The sequence below is a fragment of the Bos grunniens genome, chromosome 12, assembly GCF_055505025.1.
Source record: "Bos grunniens cultivar Pamir isolate PY7600 chromosome 12, Bosgru_T2T1.0, whole genome shotgun sequence".
NCBI lineage: Eukaryota > Metazoa > Chordata > Mammalia > Artiodactyla > Bovidae > Bos > Bos grunniens.
Window position 1 is genome coordinate 76795788 of NC_141176.1, and position 14968 is coordinate 76810755.

The following is a 14968-nucleotide window of genomic DNA, read 5'->3' on the forward strand; positions in this document are numbered from 1 at the left end:
CAGTAGACCTTGAGTAGGCTCAGCCAGAATAGATGGGCTGATGGCACTGTGTCCCCAGGTTGGAACTGTCTCTCTGAGGGATCTTGACCCAGGATCTTCAGGGTCATGAAGGTCACTGACCTCACTGCTTTCTGTCTCTGGTTGTCTACTCCACATCCTCTCCTACACCTTCTGCTAATGCCAGGCTACCAGGATCCCCTTTCATGCAGGAAACCACCCCACATCCAGGGACAGAAACCAGCATGGATGGTGCATGGAGTCTCTGCAATTCAATGATGAAGCTGGAGCTCCTCATCACAGGGAGCTCTGGCCTGGGTGACCCAGCCTACAGGGAAGGAGGCAGCCCAGGGAAGGGTGTACTCTTGGGAGCTCTGGGAGCTCCAGCCCAAATGCAGGGCCATGGGTTCGGTATCACAGGAGGGGAGAGATGACGATCCCTTCTTAGGAAAGCATTTATCAGATGTGAACTGGGCAACTTAACAATTACTTGCTGAGCACCTGTAAAACGTCTTATGTTATCTGGGCTCTGGTCCAAGTTTACGTCCTCCAAACCACATTTCTTGAGCTTGTAGTATATTCTTTTGGTCAAGGATCACTTTCAGCATTTATGTTATTTACTGACCATCAATAATATCATAATGTGGTATAAAATGTCTTCTCCTTCCACAACACTATGTTTTAACCTGTTAAAAGGAAATAGTTAATCCCTGGAGGTCCAATCCTTTAAGCATCTGTCCATTCTAAAGATAAACACAACTGCTGGGCTACATCATGATTTCTAGACATTTTATCCTCTAATCTTAAAATACTGGCCTCTCTCCACACAGGTCCCATCCATCTCAGTACTGACCTGCATATAATAAAAAGCAATGCACAGTATATAAAAGCTTTTACCTCAAGAAGTATAAAAATTCCAAAAACTAAATAGGATTTCCAGTGACGCTTAAAGATTGCTTTCATTAAAGAAGGCTCCCGCGCATCTTTCTCAGCTCTCAAAACTTCTTGATCCCAGTACCTGTGATGAGAAACAAAGTACAGTAAAGAACAATGTGTCCACCAGACAAAACAGGGAGGTGGCAGACTGGAGGAAAAGACTTTACTACAGGGCACTCTGTGGATGCCCCATAAATGCTGGCTAATTGCTCACTGGATGCCTGAAAGATGAGCGTGCAGACCCTGCAGGACCGGGAAAACAGGCCTTGAGGGAAAAGTCTCAGTCTCAGGAAACAAGTTCCTGCCAAGCCTTTGCTGGATTCACAGGGTCGTGAGCAGCTCAGGAGAGCAGACACCCTCCTCCAGGGACCCCACCTCGAGGGACAGAGTTCAGCCTCCAGGGTCTTGGCTGCAGGTTCTCTCCACTTCCACACATGCACAGAGAATATAGGCTCCCCAGCTTCCAAAGTGTGTTAAGCCCAGGGTCAGCCTGAGGGGGGTAAGTGTGATGTGTCAGGGGAAGGAGGCTCAGGAGAACCCAGAGGAAAGCAAAGCTCCCCACAACACAACTTTAGCCACACGTGGAAATTCTCAGTCTTTCTCCCCTTCTCCCTGCTGCCTGTGCTCACCCTTGTAGTTCTTCTCCAAGGTGCTGGGAGTGATCTTCCGGAAGTACGGAGTACATGTCATCTTCTTCTAATCTTCATTTGTAACCAATTTTAAACAAGGGGTTTAGCCAACTGTTAAAAATTAAGAGAAATAGAGAGTCACAGATATACAAATCACACATATCTAATTAAGTTCTAACTCTTGAGCTTTGTAAAAAAAAGAAAAGAAGAAGGAGAAGAAGAAAGAGAGAAATGGAAAAGGAAGAATCGATATAGTGAAAATGAGTATACTACCCAAAGCAATCCACAGATTCAGCACAATCCCTATTAAACTACCAATGGTATTTTTCACAGAACTAGGACAAATCATTTCAGAATATGTATGGAAACACAAAAGACCTCAAATAGCCAAATCAATCTTGAGAAAGAAGAATGCAACTGGAGGAAACAACCTGCCTGACTTCATATTACACTACAAAGCTACAGTCATCAAGACAGTATGGTACTGGCACAAAGGCAGAAATATAGATCAATGGAACAAAATAGAAAGCCCAGAGATAAATCCATGCATCTATGGACACTTTATCTTTGATAAATGAGGCAAAATTATACAATAGAGAAAAGACAGTCTCTTCAAGAAGTGGTGCTAGCAAAACTGGTAAACTACATGTAAAAGAATGAAACCAGAACACTATCAAACACCATACACAAAAATAAAATCAAAATGAATTAAAGACCTAAATGCAAGACCAGAAAGTATAAAATTCTTAGAGGAAAACATAGACAGACTCTCTTTGACAAATTACAGCAATATCCTCTATGACCCACCTCCCAGAGTAACAACAATAAACAAAAAGGACCTAATTAAACTTTAAAAATTTTGCACAACAAAGTAAACTATAAGCAAGGTGAAATGACAGCCTTCACAATAGGAGAACAGCAAACAAAACAACTGACAAAGAATTAATCTTCACCGTATACAAGCAGCTCATGCAGCTCAATATCAGAAAAACTAACCCAATCAAAAAGTGAGCAAAAGACCTAAACAGACTTTTCTCAAAAGAAGACATACAGATGGTTAATAAACACATGAAAATATGTTCAACATTACTCACTGTTAGAAAAAGGCAAATCAAAACCACAATGAGGTATCATCTCACACTGGTCAGAATGGCCATCATCAAAAAATTCTACAAACAATAAATGCTGGAGAGGGTGTGGAGAAAAGGGAACCTTCTTACACTGTTGGTGGGAATGCAAACTGGTACAGCCAATAATTTTGGAGAACAGTGTGGAGATTCCTTTAAAAACTGGAAATAGAACTGCCATTTTGAGTGAGTTAAATTGAGTGAAGTCTCTCAGTCATGTCCAACTCTTTGCGACCCCATGGACTGTAGCCCACCAGGCTCCTCCATCCATGGGATTCTCCAGGCAAGAATACTGGAGTGGGTTGCCATTTCCTTCTCCAGGGGATCTTCCTGACCCAGGGATCAAACCCAGGTCTCCCGCATTGCAGGCAGACACTTTAAACTCTGAGCCACCAGGGAAGCCGAGCAAACTGCCATACGACCCAGAAAATCCTACTGCTGGGCATACACCTCAAGGAAACCAGAATTGAAAGAGACACATGTACCCCAATGTTCATTGCAACACTGTTTACAATAGCTAGGACATGGAAGCAACCTAGATCTCCATCAGCAGATGAATGGATAAGGAAGTTATGGTACATATATACAGTGAAATATTACTCAGCTATAAAAAGGAACACATTTAAGTCAGTTCTAATGAGGTAGATGAAGCTGGAGCCTATTATACAGAATGAAGTAAGTCAGAAACAGAAAGCCAAATCCTGTGTATTAACACATATATATGGAATTTAGAAAGATGGTACCAATGATCCTACATGTTGGACAGCAAGGGAAACACAGATGTAAAGAACAGACTTTTGGACTCAGAGGGAAAAGGCAAGGATGGGATGACTTGAGAGAATAGCATTGAAACATGTATACTATCATATGTAAAACAGATGGCCAGTGCAAATTCGATGTATGAAACAGGGCACCCAAAGCCAGTGCTCTGGGACAACCCAGAGGGACAGGGTGGGGAAAAAAATTGGGAGGTGGGTGGATCAGGGGGACACATGTATACCTGTGGCCAATTCATGTTGATGTATGGCAAAAAAAACCATTATAATATTGTAAAGTAATTATCATAAAATAAATTTAAAAAATAATTACATATGTGTTTACACACACACACATACACACGCATATGTATACACCCTAATTCTATACAATGAGAAGCCCTGGAGTAATTACATATTGGTAGCAAAGAGCATTCCAGTCCTTAGATCTTGGGGTTCTGTTTTTTTAACATACACAATTACATTTCCTTTCTTGTGGTGAGAATTTTTAAGGTCTAATTTCTTAGCAGCTTTCAAATATGCATAGAGTATTACTAACTATAGTCACCACACCAGACATTACATCTCCATAGCTTATTTATTTTATAACTGGAAGTCTGTGCCTTTTAGGACCCTTCACCCAGATCTTAACTTTCTGATACCCTTCTTCTCTAAAAGGAGCCAAGGCTCCTTGAAGAAATAGCTGGTTCCAAGGTTGGGGCAGTTTATGTAAGCACCTGATAATTAGCTTTTTTGATTATAATATAAAAGCCAGACATTAAACTTTGGAGACATCCTTGTCGAAGACAGCCACCTCCAATGAACATGTGCCACCTACACAACTAGATAAAGAGCCAGGCCACCCCACCCATGAAGTTCCCGCTTGGAAAAAGCTCTGGTTGACTTGATAACAGACTATCTTGCTGACTGCTTGGTTCTCCCTTCTCACACTTTATTTCCTGCTCTTGTGTTTTAAATTCACCAATAAAGAGTGACAGAGAAGGCAATGGCACCCCACTCCAGTACTCTTGCCTGGAAAATCCCATGGATGGAGGAGCCAGGAAGGCTGCAGTCCATGGGGTCGCTGAGGGTCGGACATGACTGAGCGACTTCACTTTCACTTTTCACTTTCACTTTTCACTTTCATGCATTGGAGAAGGAAATGGCAACCCACCCCAGTGTTCTTGCCTGGAGAATCCCAGGGACGAGGAAGCCTGGTGGGCTGCCATCTATGGGGTCACACAGAGTTGGACACGACTGAAGTGACTTAGCATACTTAGCAATAAAGAGTGAACCATCAAAATCCTAGACACCCCACCATCAACCCCCAAAAGGCAGAATCTCAAGTCCAGACTTACTCACATGCCCTCTCTCTATTCAGGACCTGCCAGTGTCACCCCAGGTGTGTCTGGTACCCTCCACGACACGTGAATGAGTGATACACCTCATCATTTCAAAGTCCCCTGATGGTTGTTGCTGACACATGTCCCACAATCGTAAGAACCACAAGAGCCAGTCAAGCCACAACACTGGCTCCAAAAGGAGAATTTCTGTGGGGGCTGCTCATAACTAGTACAAGCCCTGGTAAGCAGAGCCCCAGGCAATCCCAGCAAAAGCCTCACTGTCTACAGCCTAAGACCTACAGGCAGAGAATGTCCAAGGAACAACTTGCACCATAAAATAAGGAAGCCCTGAAAGAGTCATGAGATTGTATAGAAAGGACAGATAAGCCAGCTTGAATGACTTTTGCTAGACAAATCGAGGATACATTGAGAATCAAAACAAATAAGTGGCAATGAATAACAACAAATTAAATAAAGAAAGGATCTCTGAATCCATGTTGTTACATTAACAGGAAAGAAAGGAATGCTCTTGCAAACAGAGGCAAACAAACACAAAAGGAGTGATGGAGTCAGAAAATTATCAATGGAAGTTAAAACCAGTGGGTGAAAGTTTGATGTGGAAGACGGTATCCATATAATCTCAAATTCTCTCTCTGCAAATTACTTATTATAAACAGGAAAAAAACAGTTAACTATACACAGGATACCCCTCAAACCCTGTTCAAATCCATTAGGCATTATTTAAATGATAATAAAATGTAGAGATAGCCCAAAGATTAACACCATTTTCCTGACCTTGCCAGGGTAAGGAAAATTTCAAGGTAAGACAATAATAACCAGTGAAAGCAGAGATCAAACTTCTTTTATTCCATTATTCCAAGGACAGTATGTATACAGAATTGATTCTCAAGATTTATTTATTGAATGCATGAATGTCCATGAATCATTAAAGAAGCAATAAGAGAAACTGGGCTTCAGCTTTTACAAACTCTGGTAGGTTGGCACCTCCAAAGAACCTCAATCCAGGAGACAGAAGACTGGATCCTAATCCCAACAGTGGCCCTGAGGACCCAGGGCCTCAACTGTGCCCCCTCCTCCACTTCTCCACTCCAGGTCAGCATCTCAGTGACCATTACTATGTCTTACTATGTCTCAATTTCCTTCCAAAACAAAAGTATATAAGTCAGTGAGCTTTACCACTAAACAGGTTTGAAACATGTTAGGCCATTTACCCTACAGTCATTCCCCACAGAAAACACTCAGAATTAGCACTGGGATGTGCCCAGATGATGACACTTCCCCCTACACTAGTGCAGGAAGAAAAGAGTTCTGGAAATTGTTTGCAAAATTACATGAATGTCCTTAACAGTGCTAAACCATATGCTTAAATATGGTCAAGATGGTAAATTTTATGTTTTGTGCATTTTTCCACAATTTAAAAAAATGTAATGAGAAAAAAATTGTACATGATGTACCTCAGTTAGAAATCTTCCTGTGTTAGAGTCTAGACTTTGTCACTTTCTGGTTGAATGACCACAAACTAGCCACATAACATCTCAGTATTGGCCTCTGGAAACTGAGGAGAACATGTGGAGATAACACCTCCCAAGGCTGCTGAGGGGATCACCTGAGAAGACAGTGTTGCTCTAAACAGGAAAACATCTCACCAGAAAAAGAGCAGCTGTCACCATGACAGAGATCCTGAGTAATCCCACTGGGCCCCAGTAGAAAATCTCTGATAACTTTGACAGATGCAGTTACAATGACAGAGCCCAACAGGAAGAACAAAGACTCTGCTTCTTTCCTGGCAGTCAGTCAGTGAAACGCCATGGAATCTTTGTTTAACAGACCTGCCAACTTTCTTTCCCCTCTATAATAGTGATCTCTTTCCCTGGCCCTTTGAAGACTTGCATGTAGCTCTCCATAGTTGTAAACCTCAAACTATAATTCTCTGCTGAACCCATAAGCCTATCTTTTGCAGAGAAATATCTGATCCCTCCTTGTTTCATGTCAACAGAGAGAAAGGGGGTCAACATGTATGGGGGACCCCTGGAAGACTCAGGCAACTTATTCCCTTGACACATCTGAATGGACTCTAATTGACACCTCTCAGGATGATGAGGTAGGATGATGAGGTAGGACGATCAAGATCCCAAAAAATCAAGAAAAAACTACAAGAGATAAAATTTTTAGGCAGATTAGTTTTCCACAAGGACACACCATACCTCTGGGATGTTCTACACCTTGCTTGAGACTGTAGTTATTGTATAAAATTACCAAAACTCAACAAACTAAATGCTTACAGGAAACAGGTCAAGACCAGAAAAAGCACTTGGCAGAGCTCACCCAGCCTCCATCTACAACATGTGGATCTCTCACTGTTAATGAGGAACAAGTGGTATTCTGGAAATGGTGCAAAGAATCCTAGCTTGAAATTAAACATTTCTATGTATTCACAATCATTAGTTACTGACAGCCTAACAGCACCAACCTCCCTAAACCATCTCAGCACTAGGCCAGTTCATATCCCCCTTCATGTCAGCTTCTCTGACAAGAGTCTCTGGAGAGTCTGACTTGACGCTAGTGGCAGTTTCCACACCCACACTCCCTTTGCAAGGGGACGTTTACTGACTGAGATGTGGCCAGTGTCAGTGGAGTAAGGATGTAACCATTCCCTGATGGCCAAATGCATCTGGTCCAAGACCCCGCTCCACCCTCATCTCTGGGGATAGGTCCTGCACTAACCCCCAACCTGCTGCTTCTGGGATGGGGGTGGTGGTGGGAGAAATGCAGAGCACAACCCCAAGGCTGCAGTGCAGGACAGTGGGGACATTGCCAGGGAGAGTCTCAACAGACTGGGCATGGTTCAAAAATTGTGCCACTGATTTTCAATAATGGGAAAAAGGAAGAGTCATTCAGCAAACCATGATAGGAATATGGGCTGTTTGGGAAAATGAGGTCTATCTTATACCAAATACTAATATATATATATATATATATATATATATATATATATATAGTTGTCTTTATTGTTAGAAATTAAATAAGAAAAGAGAGCCAAAATAGAATGCTTACAGAGATATAGAGGATGCTAGGATTTTAAAAAAGACATATTACAAAAGCAATAGGAGAAGCTAAAAAGAAAAGTTCAATATAATTAATCATATCTAATTTAAAACCTTTAAAGAACAAAGGAAAATCTGAAAAAGTATTATATGCACTATTGCAAATTATTCAAGTATAAAAATGCCTCATAGGAAAAAATGTCTATGAAGAGACAATTCAAAGAAATAGACAATTCAAAGAAAGACAAATAGTCAATAAAGTTCCAACTCTAAAAATCAAATAAATTCTTATTAAAACTGATATTGGATTTCCCTGATGGTCCAGTAGTTAAGAATCCATCTGCTAATGCAGGGAATACAGGTTTGATTCCTGGTCCAGGAAGATTCCACATGGCATGGAGCAACTAAGCCCATGAGCCACAACTACTGATGCCCACTCGCCCTGGAGCCTGTGCTCCATAAGAAGAGAAGCCCGTGCACCACAACAAGGGAGTAGCCCCCGTCACCACACAACTAGAGAAAAGCACGAGAGCAGCAATGATGACCCAGCATGGACAACAATAAATAAGTAACTGTTTGACATTTTTAACCTCAGTCCCATTAGAAATGTAATTCAGGTACTCACAAACAGCAGTGAAATAAATACACAAGCAGTTTTTAAGAGGGCAAACCTGATGGAACAAAATTCGGCTTTCACCAGTTATTCTACTTCTAAGAAACAGCCAAATTATCAGTGAGTGTACGTGGCTAATAGAAATAAACTTTTATTCACTTCTTCTTCTATAGTTTTCATTTTATTGCAGAAATTTCTAAAATCCACAATAATTACCTATAGCCATAACATATGCCTTCTCTTTGACCCTAAGTCCCACCTGTGCTGTGAAAACACTAAAACTCCAGTGAGGTCATTTGTATAAAGACAGTAAGCTAGTTACTGGCATCATTTCCAAGTTTAGAAAGCAGGTGAAATATGAGAAGAAAAGCAAACACCCAATGAGAAGATGAAAACTCAGTTTTTCTCTACAAGGCGGACTCTGTCTCTGGGCAGTACTTCCTGCCTGGGCTCATGTCAGCTTTCCCCAGGGCAGCGAGTGGGGAACACAAGGAAATCACGAGGGTACCTCAGACTTTACGTACAGGCTGGAAATTGTGTTCAACAACTAACTTCACAAAGTCTGGACCCCTTTTAAAAGTTAACATTGAAGTAGTGATGCCAGTGGGAGGGGTGGCTGAAAGCAGAAGCCAGTCTCTGCTTCCATCAGAATCACCTGGAGCTTATTTAACCCCCACCCCCAGAATTTCTAACTTTACACAACTGGTCTAGAAAGACTGCGGGGGGCGGGGGGCGGGGGTTGCATTTCTAACAAACTCCCAGGTAATGAGGATGAGTGGGTCTGAAAGCTCTGAGAAGAGCCACCCTAAAGCTTGATTATAGAGATGTTTCACATGCATCATCTCCAACAACAAGAACTTTAAGAACTTGCCTTGAGAGACTCCTGCCAATAAGACCAAAGGTGTGTTTGGAATTGGCTTCTCTGTGCATTTACAAACAAGTACACAAATAGAACCTACTCGATACAGCAGTTACATACACAGGGAGCCAGACTGCCTGATTTGGGGTCCAGCTCTTTCACTTTCTAGCTGTGTGCTGGTAGACAACTCACTCAACCTCTCTGCTTCAGCAACTTCAAGTGTGAAATAAGAGGTAATAGCTTCTCTCCTCCCAGCAGGAAAACTGGAAATGGGTGTCTACCAAGATCAATGAGAAGTCTTTATCTTCCCATTTCCACACACACATTTTGAAAATCCACAGACAGAAGGTGCCTGGAGAGTTGCTTGCCCTGCCTTAAGCAGATGTTTGACTGGTTTCAGTATTATTTAGAGTAACCACACCCACATTCCTTCTTCTAAGCCCCTCTTTCCTTAAGGGCCACCAAATGACCAAGAGACATAACTACACACTGAATACACCACCATCAGAACAAGCATAGGAGCTCCCATTCCCTGGGGATCCCTTAGGCTGTCCCATAAAAGAAGTATCAGACTTTGTGGAAAAGATGAATGGGTTAGATTCCAGAAACAAAAGACCTAATAATCACCAAAGAGTGATTAAAATCCAGAGGTTCAGGCCTGCCTAGTTAGTTCAGTTGCTCAGTCGTGTCCGACTCTTTGCGACCCCATGAATCGCAGCACGCCAGGCCTCCCTGTCCATCACCAACTCCCATAGTTTACTCAAACTCATGCCCATCGAGTTGGTGATGCCATCCAGCCATCTCATCCTCTGTCGTCCCCTTCTCCTCTTGCCCCCAATCCCTCCCAGCATCAGGGTCTTTTCCAATGAGTCAACTCTTCTCATGAGGTGGCCAAAGTAAAGTACTGGAGTTTCAGCTTTAGCATCAGTCCTTCCAATGAACACCCAGGACTGATCTCCTTTAGGATGGACTGGTTAGATCTCCTTGCAGTCCAAGGGACTCTCAAGAGTCTTCTCCAACACCACAGTTCAAAAGCATCAATTCTTTGGCGCTCAGCTTTCTTCACAGTCCAACTCTCACATCCATACATGACCACTGGAAAAACCATAGCCTTGACTAGACGGACCTTTGTTGGCAAAGTAATGTCTCTGCTTTTGAATATGCTATCTAGGTTGGTCATAACTTTCCTTCCAAGGAGTAAGCGTCTTTTAATTTCATGGCTGCAATCACCATCTTCAGTGATTTTGGAGCCCAAAAAAATAAAGGTCCCAGCTATTAGATGAAGACTTCAGGTAAGGGTTTCAGCTCTCTGCAGCATTTTTCATTGGTGTTTCCTCACAGTTCAAGGACCCTTCAGCGGTTTCAGGACCAAATGACTCCCGGGCAGGACCACTTGCATCAAGACCATGCACTGCTTCTCTGAAGGCTAAAGATCTGCATAAGACCCCACAGGTTTCAGGGACCACATCCCCAAGGTTTAGTCCTCAAATGTGGAAGTGGAGATATTCACAATAGAGAAAGGGGCTGTTCAAATACATATTCCAGTCCTGGCTGTGTGTCCCAGGCAAAAGCAAAACGTGTTCAAGAATAGTATCCCCATTCATTACATTAAAAACAAGTGTTTTTACACACATGAAACTTGTCACAAATAGATACCAGGAAATGCATTGAGAGATGTACAGGGAGAGAGGGAGGGAGGAAGGGAGACATTGTCATAGGCACAGTGAGGAGGGAGCCTGGTGCAGGCGGAACTCAGCTGTCACCCAAGGAATATGGGGGAAATGGGGACGTTCTTGGACGATGATAACAGTGCAGGGCACTAACTGGATAAAGGAAGCTGTTCATAAACTGCTTGCTTAGGGGAAAAATAAGGATGCCGCTTTAGTTCAGAACTGCGAATTCCTGAGCAGTACTGGGGGAGCCGGCTAAGGATGGAGTGTGGGTGTGTGGTATTGGGTACACTGGGGGGTGGTAGAGGAGGTGGTCCAGTCCTTCTGCCGCTTGGCGGGAGACTCCCCTTGGACAGCCTGGGTTCTCAGCTTCCCTGCCTCCTGCTTCACTCGCCGCCCGTCCTACTTCACCCGCTTCCCCGTCCTACTAGGGCCTAAAGAGTTTGCTGGTGGGGCAGCGAACTACAAGTCAGGGAGCCCCACCACGAGTTCCCTCTCCCGGGCTCGCCAGATGCCAGGGACCACGTGGCCCCAGGGGCTACAAGCTCCCAGGTGCCCAGGGCGCCAGCGGAAAGCGCTCCCTCGCCCCGACCACCCCCCTCCTCGGTCCCCAAAAGCGCAGCAGCGGCGGCGTCAAGCACCCGCCCCACGACGGCGGAGGTGCCACAGCCCAGGCGGGCTCTCACCAGAAGAACAGGCGCGAGCAGAAGTTCGCGTCCTGCAGCGGGTTGGGCTTCCGCATCTTGCCGGTAGAGGCGGCCGCGGGCCGGGGTCGCGCTGCTCTGGTGATGGAGCTGCTCCTGGAGGCGCCGGCGGGGAGGCTGGAGGCTCAGACACAGCGCGGTCCTCTCTTAGGGAGACAGAACCACCTGCTTCAGGAAATGGAGCACAGCGGGGGCCGCCAGCTCAGTGCCTCTGCCCCTGGGGCCTGGAGTCGGGAGCGGTAGGGGCAGCAGGACCAAGGGGCAGCCAGCCGGGCTCTGCCGGGGGCCGCGCAGGTGTGAGGCGAGGCTGCAGGCGCGCTTGATGGAGCCAGTTAGGGAAACTGCGGCACCCAAGGCACCGGACAGGGGCGCCTACGTTTGGGCACCGGGCTGCAAATTCTACCAAAGGGCGCGCTCTGAGCCCGGGCCCCCACCCAGAAGACGGAGAGGGAGGGGCGGGCTGCATCAGAAGTGCTCCCTCAGCTGTGGTGAAGACCGGGAGAAAGCTGGCACAAGGAGATAGCAGCCTGCGCTCTGGGCACTCTGCCCTCATCAAGACCAAATAAGGGTGCTACAGGAGGGTGTCCAGCTGTAATGGAGCAGGGACCTTCCTGGGCTAGATCCCACCCCATGCCCTCTACCTGCCTCTTGTTTGTGAATGCAGTGCTCACTCAGTCCTGTCAAACTGTTTGCGACCCCATGGACTGTAGCCCACCAGACTCCTCTGTCCGTGGGATTATCTACCCGAGAACACTGGAGTGGGTTGCCATTTCCTCCTCCAGGGGATCTTCCTGAACCATGAATCTAGCCTGCAATCTGCCTCTCTTTGCATTGGCAGGTGGATTCTTTACCACTGAACCACCTGGGAAGCCCCTCTTGCTTGGAGAAAAGCTTTAATCTCCCAGGCCTCCTCTGAGCCACAGGAGGCTGGCTCAAGAATTAATGATTGAAAGAATGTGAATGTGTAGTAACAACAACAACAAAATATTAAATAATAGCTCAGCCATATAGCAATTACAAAATCTTTAGTCCTTCCCTGAAGGATTTAGATCATATAGATGACAGTGTCTGATGCACATTCCTGAGTTGTTCTGCAGATACTAAAACCCTCACCAGATGGAAGAAGTTAACTGCATGATGACCACGAGCAGGAAGCCCCCCACACCAGCTGGAGCCTGAGGACTGAAGATGTTAAACCCCGTGACACGACCCTGTTACCTCATCATCAACCAATCAGAGACTAATGAGGGAAACCTACACTGCACTTTCTCCCTCACCTTCCCTGTAAAAACTCTCCCGTGAAATCCATCAGGGAGTTTGGATTTTTTTGAGCATGAACTCCTGGCTTGACTCTTGCAATAAACCTTTCTTTGCTCCAAACTCCAACAGATTTTTTGACCTCGGACAACAACAGGGTTTAGCACAGATTATGTTTGTAGAGCTGCAAGACCTAATGAAAAGTAACAAAGTTAGAAGAACTCAGATGATTTTGGAAGATGAATGCATGGTGTTAATGGGGGCAGCCTTCTGGCATCTTACATGCTGCATTGTGCAGGGAACCTCTGTGAGCTTGTTGCTGCCCTCTTAGACTGGGAAAGGGAAATCTGAGGAGAGAGAGGCTGTCTCGTGATTTCTTTCATCATGAACTCAGGGCCTAGACAAGTAACAGTGGCATATGTTACAGAACATAGGTCATGCACATTTCTGTGGAACTTCCCTTACTTTTAACTCTAACAACATACTATTCAGCAACGTATTATCCCTATTTTATGGATGAGAAAGATGAGGCTCAAGGACAGCACTTATCCACAGTCTTCAAAGATGTATTAAATGATGACTCCTGATTTGGACTCAAGCCCAAGTCCAGCATGACAGTCTCACTGGTGGATGGACAGTGTGCATCAAAACTGCCTAGGCTGTGTTATTTGAATGAACGAATGACTGCAGGACTGAATGAACAAAACGTTGGGTTCCCACCCATAAGTATGTAGCTATTTGTGTGGCCATCTTACCAGCTCAGCAGTTTTCTTCCCTTCCACCCTAAATGAAGAAAGATCAAAATTTGTGGAGCTTATCACAAGATCATGTTGCTATTCTTTGATAATTTCCCTTTTTAATAATGACTTTTGGCTTCAATTACAAAATACAAGTAAATTCTAGAGAACTGGTATACAGAAATGTGGCTCCAGTCAACAATTATGTACTGTGAAATTTCAATTTTCTACGAGAAGAGATCTTGGAAGTTGTCAACATTAAAAACAAAAAAGGAAAATGGTTAAGGTGTGAATTGACTGCTATGTTGATTGCCTTGGCTGTGGTGAGTATTTTCTATAGTCCATAGGTTGCAAAGAGTCGGACGTGACTTAGCAACTGAGCATATATGTGTATCAAGTCATTAGGTTGAATCTTCAATATTTACATTTTTAATTGTCATTTATACCTCAATAAAGCTGGAGGGAAAATGATTTTAAGGAAAGCCTTAATGTATTCAAATATTTTTATAAGTCAACTTGTAAGAATGACAGAATGTTGATTATGTTCTATCAATGGGCATTGTGAGGATTTATTATACTATTTTTTGATATTCTATGCATGTTTAAAATCTTCTGTTGCAAAAAAATGAAAACAGAGCTGAAATTTATAACAATTACCTACTTTCTGGTGTTAGCTCTTTCTGAGATAATGCAATCTACAGTTTACATAACCCAACTTCACCTGATTTACAGTCCTCTTAAATCTCTTGCTGAAGCTGGAAGCCTAGTGAGTTCCCTTATCAGGCTTCCCCAGACTATTCTCTCCAGTCCCCACAACTATCTTAGAACCATAATTAGCATCTCCAAACTTTCAAATACACTCTGTCCCTTCAGCTTCTGCTGTCCTTTTTGCTTTTAACTAAGATCTTTTGAAACTTCTCAGCATTCTTTTCTGAACATTAATATGATACTTAGATGTTAAAAATCCAGCATTGAACTTATAGAGAAGACTCAACATGAAGCCAGGGGACCAGAGCTTTAGATGCTTCACTTATTACTTAACCTTTCTGACCTAGCCCATCTAAGGTCTAAAATGGGAAATTGCCACTCTTTGTACTCCCTGTAGGTTTATTGTGAATCTCATAATGTGTAAATGCACTTTTTAAAACCTAAAGCAACATACAAACAAAAAGGTTTCCATTCACTGGAATGAAAATTGCATCCATTCCATTCATATTTAGCTACATGACCACAAAGCCAGGCGTGGAGCTTACAAACAGAGAAGATGTATTAAGAT

General features: G+C 43.8%; 1 protein-coding gene across 3 annotated transcripts in view; it reads right to left on the reverse strand.

The window, feature by feature from the left end:
* LOC147361933 (ATP-binding cassette sub-family C member 4-like) overlaps positions 1-12562 on the reverse strand; it is a 217818-nt gene extending 205256 nt beyond the window's left edge. For 2 of the 3 annotated variants that reach the window (XM_086330251.1, XM_086330250.1), the window contains exons 1-3: positions 11681-12562; positions 1563-1673; positions 895-1015 (exon numbers count right to left, since the gene is read on the reverse strand). In XM_086330251.1, the coding sequence (XP_086186377.1) occupies positions 895-1015; positions 1563-1618 (177 nt within the window). In that variant the 5' untranslated portion in view covers positions 1619-1673; positions 11681-12562. The remainder of the gene's footprint in view (positions 1-894; positions 1016-1562; positions 1674-11680) is intronic. The other variant, XM_086330252.1, reaches the window with a different exon arrangement.
* Between the last annotated feature and the right edge of the window lie 2406 nt (positions 12563-14968).